At 35.6% G+C, this 14,351-nt stretch overlaps 1 protein-coding gene across 1 annotated transcript; it reads left to right on the plus strand.

Moving 5' to 3' along the window:
* The first annotated feature begins 40 nt into the window (after positions 1-40).
* LOC125236478 lies at positions 41-2,218 on the plus strand. The gene is made up of 5 exons (XM_048143295.1): positions 41-154; positions 266-410; positions 793-969; positions 1,266-1,368; positions 1,574-2,218. Exons 1-5 carry the CDS (start codon positions 141-143, stop codon positions 2,155-2,157), a joined length of 1,023 nt encoding a protein of 340 aa, XP_047999252.1. The 5' UTR covers positions 41-140; the 3' UTR covers positions 2,158-2,218.
* The last annotated feature ends 12,133 nt before the right edge of the window (positions 2,219-14,351 follow it).

Raw genomic sequence — 14,351 nt, forward strand, 5'->3', positions numbered from 1 at the left:
AAGGTATCAGGATTACTAGTGCTACCGATCAGCGCTCAACTTTAGAGCAAGTAGGCCTAGATCAAGGACGAGCACAGGAGCTATGCCATTTACTCCAAGAAAAATTTAACATCGTTTTACCGAAGGAATCGCTTCCTGGAATGACCATTAAAAAGTACGTACTGTTTGTTATAATGGTATTATACGAGTAAACCACTTTTAAAAGAATTATAAGATAAGCTTATTTTTTTTAAACTCAGTCAGCAACTTTGATTACTTTTCCTAGGTTAAAAAGTCTTCAAGACCAATTTACGGTTAAAAGCAAGGAAGAACTTGGAATAGGAGCATATTTCAATACAATTGAAGCAGACGAGCTGGTGACGTCCTCAGAATTTGTAATTATGAACACTCTCCTGCCGAACCTAGGGAGGGTAAGTTGAACTGTAACATTCAGGAGTGTAACAGAATGATACGAGTACTTAGCATATGGCAGAGATTACGAGTAAACCTTTTTTATCAGGATATTATAATATATACATATGTCACAAATGTGTCTGTAGGTTTCATTTTTGTGATACGTGATATGCTTATTAAAAAGATTTTAATAATGTTAAGAATACCCGATATTTATTACTTATTTGACCAAAGGAAAACGGAAAGCAAAAAGGGTTAAAATAATAAATACACTACATAAGTACCTTGTTGCCGCCAGGTAACTATTGTACTGATGCAAACGACAGCGATTTTAAGCTCAGTATGAGTACCTTAACGGAGCGTTGTGAATCGTTAATCAAGATTTCTATTTTTCTTCAGGGCCCAGATGATATCGATACTTCCAATCCCTACTTATGCATAGTCCCAGGTGTCGAAAGTGACCATAACAGGTTCAATGTGCTATGCGAACGACTAAAAATGCCAGCAGCAGTGCTTAATCTAGGTATCGATGATATGTATACTAACGTCCCAGAATTGGCACAAAAACTAGTTAATGTAAGTAAAAGTTCAACTCTATTTAAATGCATTAATAATATTTCTGGTAAAGTCAAAAATAATTTGGAAATATTATTACTGTTAGACTATAATTATTCCAATCCTGCAGAAACATATACATCCAAAAAACTGTTTTCAACATCTAAATTACTTTAAACTTCGTTGGGGGTGGTAGATTTCTTCTTAAGGTCAGTAGAATACAAACTTTTTTCTTGGTACTTAGCCCAATAAATCGCTTAAGACAACAATAAGTTGGTACATAATACATATATTCCGAATATTTTTTTTGTTTTTAGGTTATGGTGCAGAGATTGAAAAACAAAGAAACTTTCTACTTATTAGGATATGAAATGGGAGTATTGGTGGCTTTAGAAATGGCGGTTATATTGGAAAGCTATGGTGAGCAGAGCAACACTCTATAAGCCTCTGTCTGTCTTTGCACAGCTAGACACTAAAATAAATCCATTCCGCAATTTTAAACGGCTTTCGAAATACGTTCAACTTATATTAATTGGTATAGGACAACTGACATACTGTACGAAATTAGTATCAGATAAGAAAGCATATTTCATCAAAGAAATATTACTATCGTATTTTCTTTCAGGATTGACGGGGACTGTCTACTGTCTTGGCGGCACTCCTGAAGACATTCAAACAGCGTTGGAAATCAATATAAAGAGAATGCCAGACCACAAAGTGCAAGATACAGTTCTACTTCATTTGACTTCTCTAATGATAGGTCATCGCATACCAGAACTTGCAGATCAATTACAAGAAACTAAGAACTGGCAGAGTAAAGTAGAATTGTGTGTTAAAACATGTCGAGGTCAAGCTCCTTATACTTCTCAATTTATAAGATCCTACTTGAAAGCCGCGTACAACCGCGTTGAACTGACCAGAAATCATAGAACTAGACCACATTCGCTGAGTTCTAAAATTGTTATTCTTCGAGCTGATTTGCCTTGTACTTTCAACCAACAATTAATGACAAGATTTTCAAAGCAACATATTTCTGTTCATGAAATACAAAGTAGTCTGTCGAAAGCTCCAAAGAATTTGCAGTGCAGTGCTATAGTAAACAAATATTTAGACGCCGCCGCCTTGGAAGCGTTTGAAAACCGCAATCATTGCGATTCGTATACGATAAATGATCACCTTAATATGAAGTTCATATCACAAGAAGTGTAAAATAACACTTTTGTTGATTGTTTGTTTATTTGTTATATTCTTTAATTCATTGTGATGGGTGATTCAAGGGGCTACTTTCAAGGTAAATTAACAAATTTTAATTTTTCTTCCGATTGTTTTATTTATATTTAAGTATTAACCAATTTTATTTAACCATCTTAGTCCATTATTAAGAGGTACAGTCGCCATCAGATATACCAGTACTCGTAGCCGAATGGCATTTCTCCGACGCGAAACGAAAACGAAACGCCGCGAAACGTAGTCTGACTCTGTCGCGCCAATACGCAAGAGCGATAGAGATAGATATGTACTAGCGTTTCGTTTCGTGAGCGTTTGTGCCACAGACCAACCCCTATAGACATCCATTACAAGACGACTCGCGGTCGCCAGCCTTCCGTGTGTGTGTGGATTGAGTGAGCACCTTCCGAAAATAAAAAAAAATATGCTGATCATTTAGTAAAAGTTCTAAAACAATTGTAAAACGAATCTCTGAATTTGTAAAAAGATAAATCAAAAGATACAGCCATTAACATGTGCTCACTCAGTTCTCACAAACTACCAACGAAAACAGTGAATATATTCATTTAACATATAATTAGGGATTGCAATTGCTGGATCCAGCATCCAGCAATCCAGCTGGATCCAGCGCATTTTTCGGTCTGCTGGATCCAGCGCTGCGGATCCGCAAATAAAAAAATCTGCAATAAAATGCGTAATTAACTTCAATAAACTTATTTATACGTCATGTTTAAAACGATTCCGCGTTCCCGCACTTAGCCCGTGGCCGCTTAGAACAAAATAATTCTATTTCGTTACAATTGTGTGTTTTTTTTTTCAAAACCGTAAGTAGTTTGAAACTGTATTATAACTACTGAAGATCTCAAAATGTATTTATAGTATTTAATTATTTACTGTTACCGCAAAATTTCTTTTAAGTTTCAACTTATGTTTAGATCAGAATATTGATTGATGTTTGTCTACGTATAATATACCTACTTAGTGGTTTATTTTTTCATAAATATTGAGTAATTTAAACTAAGTACTAGTAAGTAAATTAATAATTTTCAATGTGAACTAGTGAATGCCCAAATGTTGTGCCAAAAAAGCAGGCCATGTCTGGTTGATAGCATTATTTATGTACCTACTTATTGTAGTACCTTCGCTTCATCGTTGTTACACTTTTAATGACATTTTTTAACCGACTTCAAAAAAGGAGGAGGTTCTCAATTCGACTGAATGTTTTTATTTTTTTTTTATTTTTTTTTTTTTTGTATGTATGTTATTCGATATCTCCGAAAATCGTGGACCGATTTTCAAAATTTTTTTTTTGATCGAACCGGTATAACCCCGAGATGGTCCCATTGGCACCAAGTCAGGGTCTGATGATGGGATCCTGGAGAAATCGAGGGAACTCTTCAAATGTTATAGGCACATGTAATGTTTTTAGTCTATTTTTCAAAGGTACACCAGTATTTACGTCTGATGGTAATAATTTTATGTGGCTGAGCTGATGATGGAAGGTCAACTCCTCAATGGTTAGGAGTTTAAGGATAATTCTTTCACTACTGTACATGTATTCGGACTGATACATATAATATCACTAGGAAGCACTAAAAATCAACAAATAAATAAACTTTTTAACAAAAAATAAAACCGCCTTCAAAATAAGCGCGTTACAAAACACGGAGAAACTAAAAAGCCAAAAATAATAAACCTTTCAATTCAGATTTCTTATCGTATTGCAATAAGCTAAACATCCAAATTATAAACAAATCAATTATTTTTGGAGTCGGTACCAGCCTGTGTATGGTTGGGTGGGGCAAACAGGCAATAGCAAGGCGACGAACAGGTCTGGTACCGACTACAAAAATAATTGATTTGTTTATAATTTGGATGTTTAGCTTATTGCAATACGATAAGAAATCTGAATTGAAAGGTTTATTATTTTTGGCTTTTTAGTTTCTCCGTGTTTTGTAACGCGCTTATTTTTGAAGGCGGTTTTATTTTTTGTTATTATAAATGTAGATTGCTATAAGGATTAAAAATGGTTACAAAAAGTAATGCCAACTTTTTACAAATAAATTTCAACTTTTCTTCCCTGTTAGGAGTCTTAGGAGGGAGCAAAGTAGCAGTTTTCTGTTCACGGACTATGTTGGCAGTATAATCAATTAATCATATATGACAGAGTCCAGTTAGGGGCGACGACGAGCCAAATGAGGAGGACCGTGTTAGGTTGACCGTGAGCAAACCGGAAAAAAGTTTTGAAATGTAATAACAATAAATTAAACAAGGGCAGGGCAGCTTTTCGCGAGCTGTTGGGGAGTGACGACCCCACGGACCCGAGTGTTCCCGAGAGTCGGTCAGGGTCTCCGTCTCCGGCGTGTCTTCGCCCTTAAGGGGACCCGCAGGACTCTCAGCTCTGGCTTGCCTTCATTGGCCGTCCAGAGAGGAACGTCTGAGCTGTCGCTCCAGGGGTGGAAGTGTTAAAGGGCATAACGCCGCGAGTAACTTCGGAGAAAGCGCAGCACCACCTCTCGACGCCCCTGAGCCACTCACGCCGGTGTTGCGCCTGGCCGTCTTTATGATGGCAAATCAGGTGCCCATCTACCGAGTGGCGAGTCACCACCTGCCTCGATAACTTATGCCAACAATGTTATGGCAGGTGTCCGATTTCTTTGCAATAGCCCAGTCTTTTTTCCTCCCAAACTTAAACCATATACCAATACTCTATCCATATTATCTACAATAGCTTCCAATGCCTGTTGAAACCGGTTCACGGGTATCTATTCATGTACCTGTGAATGAGTTCCAGCAGGCGTTCTACATGACATCAAAGCTCTCCAAACGGCCTCTACGTGTTGGATCTATATCCCCACGCACGCCTTATAAATGACCGGGCTCAAAAGACCCGAGAGTTTCAAACGGAGATACAAATAATTAAACAATATTCTAGTAAAAAAGTAAGTAGGTATCTATTTAAAAATATGTTTACGTAAGTAAAATACGTAATTGCATCCCTGTCAATAAATTTAGAAGTTCATAGGAGACTCAGTATTGCATATTTTTCGAAATACGCCATAGATATTGTCGGTGTTCAATAAAACATTTGGTATGTACAATAAACAACTAGTTGTATATTGCGTCAAGTAAAACATTAGATAACATGAAAGCTTGGTTTTAAAAAAAAAAGCCTTTTGTATAACCCTAAAAATGGCCAAACTTTAAGTTGGTAGGTAAATTAAATAAATTAAAATAAATTAAATTGGTAAGTTGGCAAATTAAAAAAAAAAACAATATGATAATTTGGGAAATGAACATTCGCGGAACAAAATTCCACGAAACGTGCGTTGGGAAGTGACATTCGGTCATACAATTTTCGGAGATAAATAAGAGAACCGTTTTAAGTTTTTTTTTTAATAAATTATGATTACAAAATTGCGCGTTTTCATCCTTCCTTTCACTATTTGAAATAATTTTAGTAATAACAGCCCTATAGTAGAGCAAAATGTAATTTTTTTTTTGCATTTTTTCTACCTGCTGGATCCGCGCTGGATCCAGCTGGATTGGCGCCGATCCAGCAAAAATCCAGCTGGATTGAAAACACTGCTGGATTGCAATCCCTACATATAATATTTATATACTAACATTTAGTAAAAAATAGGCCAACCTACCTCTATAAATATTAGATCACCTAGTGACGTATTAAATTTTTTACAAATAGTTTCTTATGCTCACTCAATCCACACACTTTTGAAAAGCCGAATTTTGATGAAAAACATAAGATTTAGACCGCTATTATATGTGTATAGTTTAGTAAAAGTGAAATGGGAATTTGTAAAATACAAAACGAACCACTAACGTGTCAGGTTTTTTTATAATAAATTTTTGTAAGTGCTCACTCAGTCCACACGTTTTGAGAAAGTTAAAAATGTAAATATCTTACGATTTGTAGCACCTAAGACACTCGAAAGTACTTCAACATTTAGTAAAAATTTTTACTAAATATCCACCATCTAATATTTTATATTCGTTGTCTGGTTTTAAAGATATATAAATAAATAAATAAATAAATAAATAACTTTTCTCATACAAATGTATCAAGTAGGGTGACCACACTATGTCGGCTCCTGATTTTCCCCACCTTCCCATTGTCATATTGAGATTGGGGAGTTTCGTTCGTTCAATTTTGATAATATTAAACTAATACCATATTAATTATCCATCTGCAAACTGTTTTTAGGTTATGTTCTTGGCCTAGTGATGATGTGTATTGTGTAATTTTTATCGACGTCAGGATAATAACCATATCGACATGCATGCATTAAAAAGGACATGAATGATAATTGGTAAGAAACAAAGAATATAATACTTCACTAGTAAGAAACCAGAACCTGGTAATTTAATGGCGCTAACAGATGAGCGTACCGGATTTGTAAGTGGGAGCGAGAAATAGTTATTCTTTTCTCGCTCCCACTTACAAATCCGGTAAACTATTATCAAAATTGAACGAAACTCCCCAATCTCAATATGACAATGGGAAAATCAGGAGCCGACATAGTGTGGTCACCCTACTTGATACATTTGTATGAGAAAAGTTATGTCTGAATATCTTTAAAACCAGACAACGAATATAAAATATTAGATGGTGGATATTTAGTAAAAAATTTTACTAAATGTTGAAGTACTTTCGAGTGTCTTAGGTGCTACAAATCGTAAGATATTTACATTTTTAACTTTCTCAAAACGTGTGGACTGAGTGAGCACTTACAAAAATTTATTATAAAAAAACCTGACACGTTAGTGGTTCGTTTTGTATTTTACAAATTCCCATTTCACTTTTACTAAACTATACACATATAATAGCGGTCTAAATCTTATGTTTTTCATCAAAATTCGGCTTTTCAAAAGTGTGTGGATTGAGTGAGCATAAGAAACTATTTGTAAAAAATTTAATACGTCACTAGGTGATCTAATATTTATAGAGGTAGGTTGGCCTATTTTTTACTAAATGTTAGTATATAAATATTATATGTTAAATGAATATATTCACTGTTTTCGTTGGTAGTTTGTGAGAACTGAGTGAGCACATGTTAATGGCTGTATCTTTTGATTTATCTTTTTACAAATTCAGAGATTCGTTTTACAATTGTTTTAGAACTTTTACTAAATGATCAGCATATTTTTTTTTTATTTTCGGAAGGTGCTCACTCAATCCACACACACACCAGCCTTCCTAGTATTTGCACTGATATAAGTGCGGGCGCTCGCCGTGCCCGATCAGTAGCACCAAGTAACAGACCCGAAAGCAGCGCGTGTTTTTCGCAGTAAAAAAATTGAAAAAGGGTATTTTGATGTCTTAAAGATGTCCACCTGTAGTGTGAAATGGTGTGGAAAGGTAACAAGAAGCTCAAATTTAAAAACAGAAGTCATTCATTACATTCCACATAAAAGTCATATTTATAATTTATTCAGAGCCGGCATAGGTCAACTTTCATTGGCCACTTACACGTCAGTAGAGGGACAGTCCCTTTCATCTGGCGCGACTGCGCGCCGTCCTTGAAACGGCCAATCACAGCGCGCTTAACACATTCCCCGCCCGCTCCTCGCACCCCTGGCACTGGTGACTCGTATCGCGAACAAAATATACAAGATTGCTACTCTATAGGAGGTTCTCTGTGGTTTGTGCCATTCGGCTACGCACCCAGGCCCCGTAGCCGAATGGCATTTCTAAGAGGCGAAACGAAACGCCGCGAAAGGTAGTCTGGCTCTGTCGCGTCAATACGCAAGAGCGATAGAGATAGATATCTACGAGCGTCTCGTTTCGTGACCTTTTGTGCATTCGGCTACGCACGCTAAACAGTAAATGTGCTGATAAATAAATATGTATACATCATATCAACCTCGGCAACTCTGATATATCATATAGTGAATAGTGACTGTACCTACATTGCTACAACGCCTTGAATAGTGATCTCTTTTCTTTTTAAGGTTAATATATTTTAAGATGATAAGGTTACCTTTGGTAACAACCTAAATCGACTGCTTTCTCCAGAACTGATGGATAATTTGCTGTACTTAATTCAACCTTGCCTTAAAATATATCGTTTATACTCGTATATACTACACGTATACACTAGCTTCGAAAAGTCGCATCCCTAAAAGAGTCGCAATACTCAAATAAAAACTCGATCAACAAGGGAAATAAATCCTACATACACGTGTAGCGTTCATAAGACATAGCTATAATCTATGCTACGAATAATGTATTAGAAATTAATTCGCTGACCTAAATGTAACCCGACTACCGCAAACGTGTATAAAACGTATATATTTTAAATTCATACTCAACATTGTATATGCACTTTAAATATGTATTAGTTTAAAGGTAAACATTTTTCAGTCAACAAGGAATGCCATATATCACATAATAAGTCCAAATATTTCAACCTGCCGACATTTAAATGCAATTTTAGGTAACTGATTAGAATATAGGTACGTTCAAATCTGTGTGTCGCAGCCGGGTCGTAATGATTCGCCGTATTACATTACGGCTAACCGTTATCGAAAACAGGGCCGTTTTGAAATGCAACGGCTCAACAACCCATAGCCGGATTGTATGCGGCTGAATGAAACTTCGCCGTAATATATTCGACTGGTTCGACATCATAAGTACCTTCTTCAAATACACCAAGCCGTAATGTAATAAACCGAGCCATTAGCCAATTAGTACGGGGAAATTAGCTAAAATTACGGCATAATTAATGGAAGGTTTTTTTAATTGAAATATGTACGTTATAGACCGAAGTTATTTTTCATCAACCCTCCCCACTCCTCCCCCCTCTGCGTCACCCCTCTACCCTCCCTTAAAGTGCCGTAAATGCGGTTTTTCTCGATTTCTGACAAAACTGTTGAAGATACAGAAAAAGCGCGTAGGAACGAAGTAATCCTTAATAAATTTACTACAAATCATTCGTTGACACTTTGGTTCTAGCACTTATAGTTTTCGCGTGATCCGTCACGAAAGTTGGTCCTTTGCTGCAATTTTCTTTAATGAATGTTAAGTTTTCGCCCAAAATTCTTACGAAATCGTCGAAATTTGTTTAATATGACTAAAATCTTGTAACTCATGACTAAAATAAAATTAAGGGAGAAAAATCACTACCATGGGTGGAATTTCCAATATGTCTTGGAATTCCAGTAACTATTTAAGACGTAATATTTTCATGGTAGTAGTCGCTAGAAGTACCATTGATCCATATAGTATATAGATGACTGGGGATGAGCTTTTGGTAGCTGTTGGTAGAGCCCTGGAGTATCAATCCAGAAGCCATGAGTTCAAGTCCCACCCATGGTAGTGATTTTTCCCCCTTAAAATTCATTTTCAGTTTATAATATAAAACTAATACCAATTACTTTATAATGATAGCATACCAGTTATAAAAAATAAACTCATTGAATATTTCATGTCTGATGAAACTTCTAACGCACGACACGGCTCGGCAGCGGCATATTATTGAATATATAGGCAGATAGACACTAAGAGATTTCTTCTTCTTCTTTTTCTTTTTTTGTGTTTTTTTTTATGTTTTGTTACATTATTGCTTAGTATAAATATATCATCGGTACCTACGTATACTGTCATGCTATGGGAATTTGGATGTATGATTAAGTTGGGCATACATTTTTTCTTTCATAATTTATTATGTAGCTATAAGTGAGAACCTGTAATTGGTTTTGTACTTTTATTGTAATTTTTTGGATACATATAGCGCTGTTGGTTTTCCATGAAACAAAATAAAATAAAATAAAATAAAATAAAATAAAAATAAAATAATATTTTCGTAATATCAAACAGATTACGTAAGCAATTTGGGAGAAAACTTAACATTCACTAAAGAAAATTGCAGCAAATGACCAACTTTCGTGATGGATCACGCGAAAACTATAAGTGCTAGTAGTCATAGGGCTTACGGCGAAATTATGGTCAAAAGCTGCACTTTATGCAGAAAGCAAGCCACTTTGCACAGTGATACTAGGGACCAATACAAATGATTTCATCCGAGGAAACACGATTTTCATCCACTAGAATCCAAGATGGCGGACATTTTCCAAAATGGCGGCCACATATTTTTAAAAATTTATAGATTCATAACGGCTGCACCGATTTTGATGGTTGGGGTGTCTATCAGTTCGTATTGAAACGTTTATTAATATAAAAAATAAAAATCATGAAAAAAGTTAAGATGGCGGCCGAATAATAAGAAAAATATGAAATTTTCAAACTTTCTTTTTCATTCTCGTGAAATTTACCAATAAATTTTCTATGATATGGCCACATTTATATATATTTAAATTAAACCTTATAATATCATCTACATAATAAAATAAAAATCATGAAAATCCGTTGAATAGTTTTTGAACTATACCCATTTCAAATGGAGCGCGCGGATTTGAAAGACGTTTTTGCACGTGATGTAAAAATTATGGCATCATAACGGCTGCACCTATTTTAATGGTTGAGGTGGCTATCAGTTTGTATTAAAACATTTATTCATATAAAAATTAAAATAATTTTAAAAATTCAAGATGGGGGACGAATAATAACAAAAATACGAAATTTTAATTTTTTTTTATTCTCACAAAATTTACAAATAGTTTTTCTATGATATGGTCACATTTTTATTTATTGAAATAAAATCTGATAATATCATCTGCAAAATAAAACAAAAAACATTAAAATCCGTTCAGTACTTTTTGAACTATACGCATTGCAAATGTCTTTCAAAACCGCGCGCTTGGTTTTGAAAGACGTCTTTGCACTTGATGTGATGCATCGCATCGTTTGGTACCGCTATACACGCAAGACTGATTATTTATTTTGGTCACAACTTACTTCGGAATCAATGTTTATAGTATTTCTATACATTATTAGTTTTTTATTCCGAGTTTAGGTATATTTAGATAACCCCCGTAAACTTTGATGTTCATAATTTTTATTTTAATACGTAAAAGAACTTAAATAGGTACACAACATTTGTATCACTTCTCCTTTTCAAGGCTAGAGACAATCTCCGACAACTTCTGTAGGGGGCTGCTACGGAAACATATATTAATACAAAACTTATTTTTTGCTTCTCGTCTAGGATATACTGAAAGATAAAAGAGTCATACAAAATAATATCAAAATACAAGGAAATAATGAATAAATAATAATTTATAATATCATTATTGCAAAATACTTTTTATTTTGGCAGCTGCCTTTGCAAATGTTTTATTGCATTATTTGCATTGCGCAGGGTAGACCCACAACACGTACAGCGTGTTGTTTCGCAGCCTTTTTCACAACCGCAATTGTCCAAGTATACCCATTCATACCATATCTCTCTGTTTTCAGACCACTGCAGTACGCAACTATCATTGTACGTTTCCAACCCCAGGATGATGGCATAGGCACATAAGTAATATCCAGAATATGGGGCGTTGTTATACGACACGGAGCGCAAATGCTGCCGATGTTGGTTACTAATTTATTTTTGGTGGTAAACAGTTTCTTGCTCACCAAGTTCAGGTGAACTTATCAAGCATGGCGATTATTCCTCCAGGAAGACTTTGTAGTTACTGCGATGTTATTTCAAAGCTGGTATACTTCAGGGTGTGCCAACAATGTTTTAGAACATGATTTTTTCCTATTGTATTGAAAAAAGAAGTGGTGTCAGACGTAAAGGCGTGAAAACCACGAAGAACAGTCGGTGTTCCAGGATCCAAAGTGTTGGCTTTTTTATAACTTAGCTGCTAGGCTAGGTTATTCTCATTCGAAATATTACCTAAGAAAATATACTAGATAAGACTTGGAAATTTCCCAATATAATTAGCTCCATAGATCCCATGCTTAAATGCCAAATTGGGACCGTTTTTAACACATATTTTAGTGAGCAAGCATGAACTTAGGCCTGTTTTCCGGTATGGTTTGACGGCTTAGGCAATCGTAAAGTGTCATTTTGCCGACATTCCTGCCTCCATTTACAATCACGTCCGATCTCGCAGGTAACATCCTGAAAGCCTCCATGGCTACAAACTGAGAGATAAACTCAAACAACAAAGGGCATGGGACACTCTAGTGTCCGTTACCACCCTGAACTCACTTGAGGCCTCTCCATGAGGCAAAGACCTTTCGAGGCTCTAAGCTAGGTCCAAACCCGAAGCCACAGAATTTACGTCTATCTTTCACCCGTACTTCAGACTCCAGTAGTTTTTAGCTATCTAACGTCTGTATCGGAACATCTGATGATACGCGTGAGTCCCTGTTCCGCCATATCTTTTGCGCGAGGTACAATGAGGCTATCAGCTTCTTCCGGTTACGTTCCTATGGTTTACTCTCAAATAGCAGAGCAAACGTTCTCTGAGGAAGTAAATTGTTTAAAAAAAATCACCACACTAATAACATCAACAGGCTACAGTTTCTGGAACAAGCCTTGTTGGTTGTCATACTAACATAACAGTGTCTTCTTGGAGGAATAATGGCCAAGCTTGTAAAGTTCACCTGCGGCCTATATATGATCCGCAGACTCCACATTTATCGGTGAACTTGGTGCGCAAGGAACTGTTTCCAACCAAAATTAATAACCAACATCCCACCAACATCGTCAGCACTACAAAAACATACGCTCCTTGTCGTATAACAAGCAGACCATCTCGAAACGTAGACTAAGTAGACGAGAAGCAGAAAATAAGTTATTTTATACATCTGGGGGCACGGAAGTGCCCCCGCCAAGTCGAGCAAAAAGAGGCACGGCCGTACCATCCTTTTCTCGAAGCATTTCAGACCATAGATATTTCTATAACCCCCTACAGAAGTTGTCGAAAATTATCTCTAGAGTCCTCGGAAAGGACAATTGCTATTAATACAAATGTTGTGTTATGTGCATTTAAGTTCTTTTACGTATATTAAAATAAAAAATATGACCATCAAAGTTTACGGGGGTTATCTTAATATACCTAAATTCGGAATAAAAAAAAACTAATATAATAAATACTAAAACTAATAAATACTAAAAACATTGATTCTGAATAGTAATATAGTAAGTTGTGACCAAAATAAGTAATCAGTCTTGCGTGTATAGCGGTACCAAACGATACGATGCATCACATCAAGTGCAAAGACGTATTTCAAACCCGCGCGCTTCATTTGCAACGCGTATAGTTCAAAAACTACTGAACGGATTTTAATGTGTTTTGTTTTATTTTGCAGATTATATTATCAGATTTTATTTCAATAAATAAAAATGTGATCATATCGTAGAAAACTTATTTGTAAATTTCGTGAGAATAAAAAAAAATTGAAAATTTCATATTTTTCTTATTATTCGTCCGCCATCTTGAATTTTTTAAATTATTTTAATTTTTATATGAATAAATATTTTAAAACAAACTGATAGCCACCCCAACCATTAAAATCGGTGCAGCCGTTATGATTCCATAATTTTTACATCACGTGCAAAAACGTCTTTCAAATCCACGCGCTCCATTTGAAATGGGTATAGTTCAAAAACTATTCAACGGATTTTCATGATTTTTATTTTATTATGCAGATAATATTATAAGGTTTAATTTAAATATATACAAATGTGGCCATATCATAGAAAATTTATTGGTAAATTTCACGAGAATGAAAAACAAAGTTTGAAAATTTCATATTTTTCTTATTATTCGGCCGCCATCTTAATTTTTTTTACAACTTAAATTTTTTATATTAATAAACGTTTCAATACGAACTTATAGACACCCCAACCATCAAAATCGGTGCAGCCGTTATGATTCTATAAATTTTTTAAAATATGCAGCCGCCATTTTGGAAAATGTCCGCCATCTTGAATTCTAGTGGATGAATATCGTGTTTCCTCGGATGAAATTATTTGTATTGGTCCCTAGTATCACTGTGCAAAGTGGCTTGCTTTCTGCATAAAATGCAGTTTTTTTCCGTAAGCCCTATGACTATAGAACCAAAGTGTCAATGAATGATTTGTAGTAAATTTATTAAGGATTACTTTGTTCCACAGAGAACCTCCTATAGAGTAGCATTCTTGTATATTTTGTTCGCGATACGAGTCACCAGTGCCAGGGGTGCGAGGAGCGGGCGGGGAATGTGTTAAGCGCGCTGTGATTGGCCGTTTCAAGGACGGCGGGCAGTCGCGCCA

Source organism: Leguminivora glycinivorella, chromosome 19 (assembly GCF_023078275.1).
Source record: "Leguminivora glycinivorella isolate SPB_JAAS2020 chromosome 19, LegGlyc_1.1, whole genome shotgun sequence".
Classification (NCBI taxonomy): Eukaryota; Metazoa; Arthropoda; class Insecta; order Lepidoptera; family Tortricidae; genus Leguminivora; species Leguminivora glycinivorella.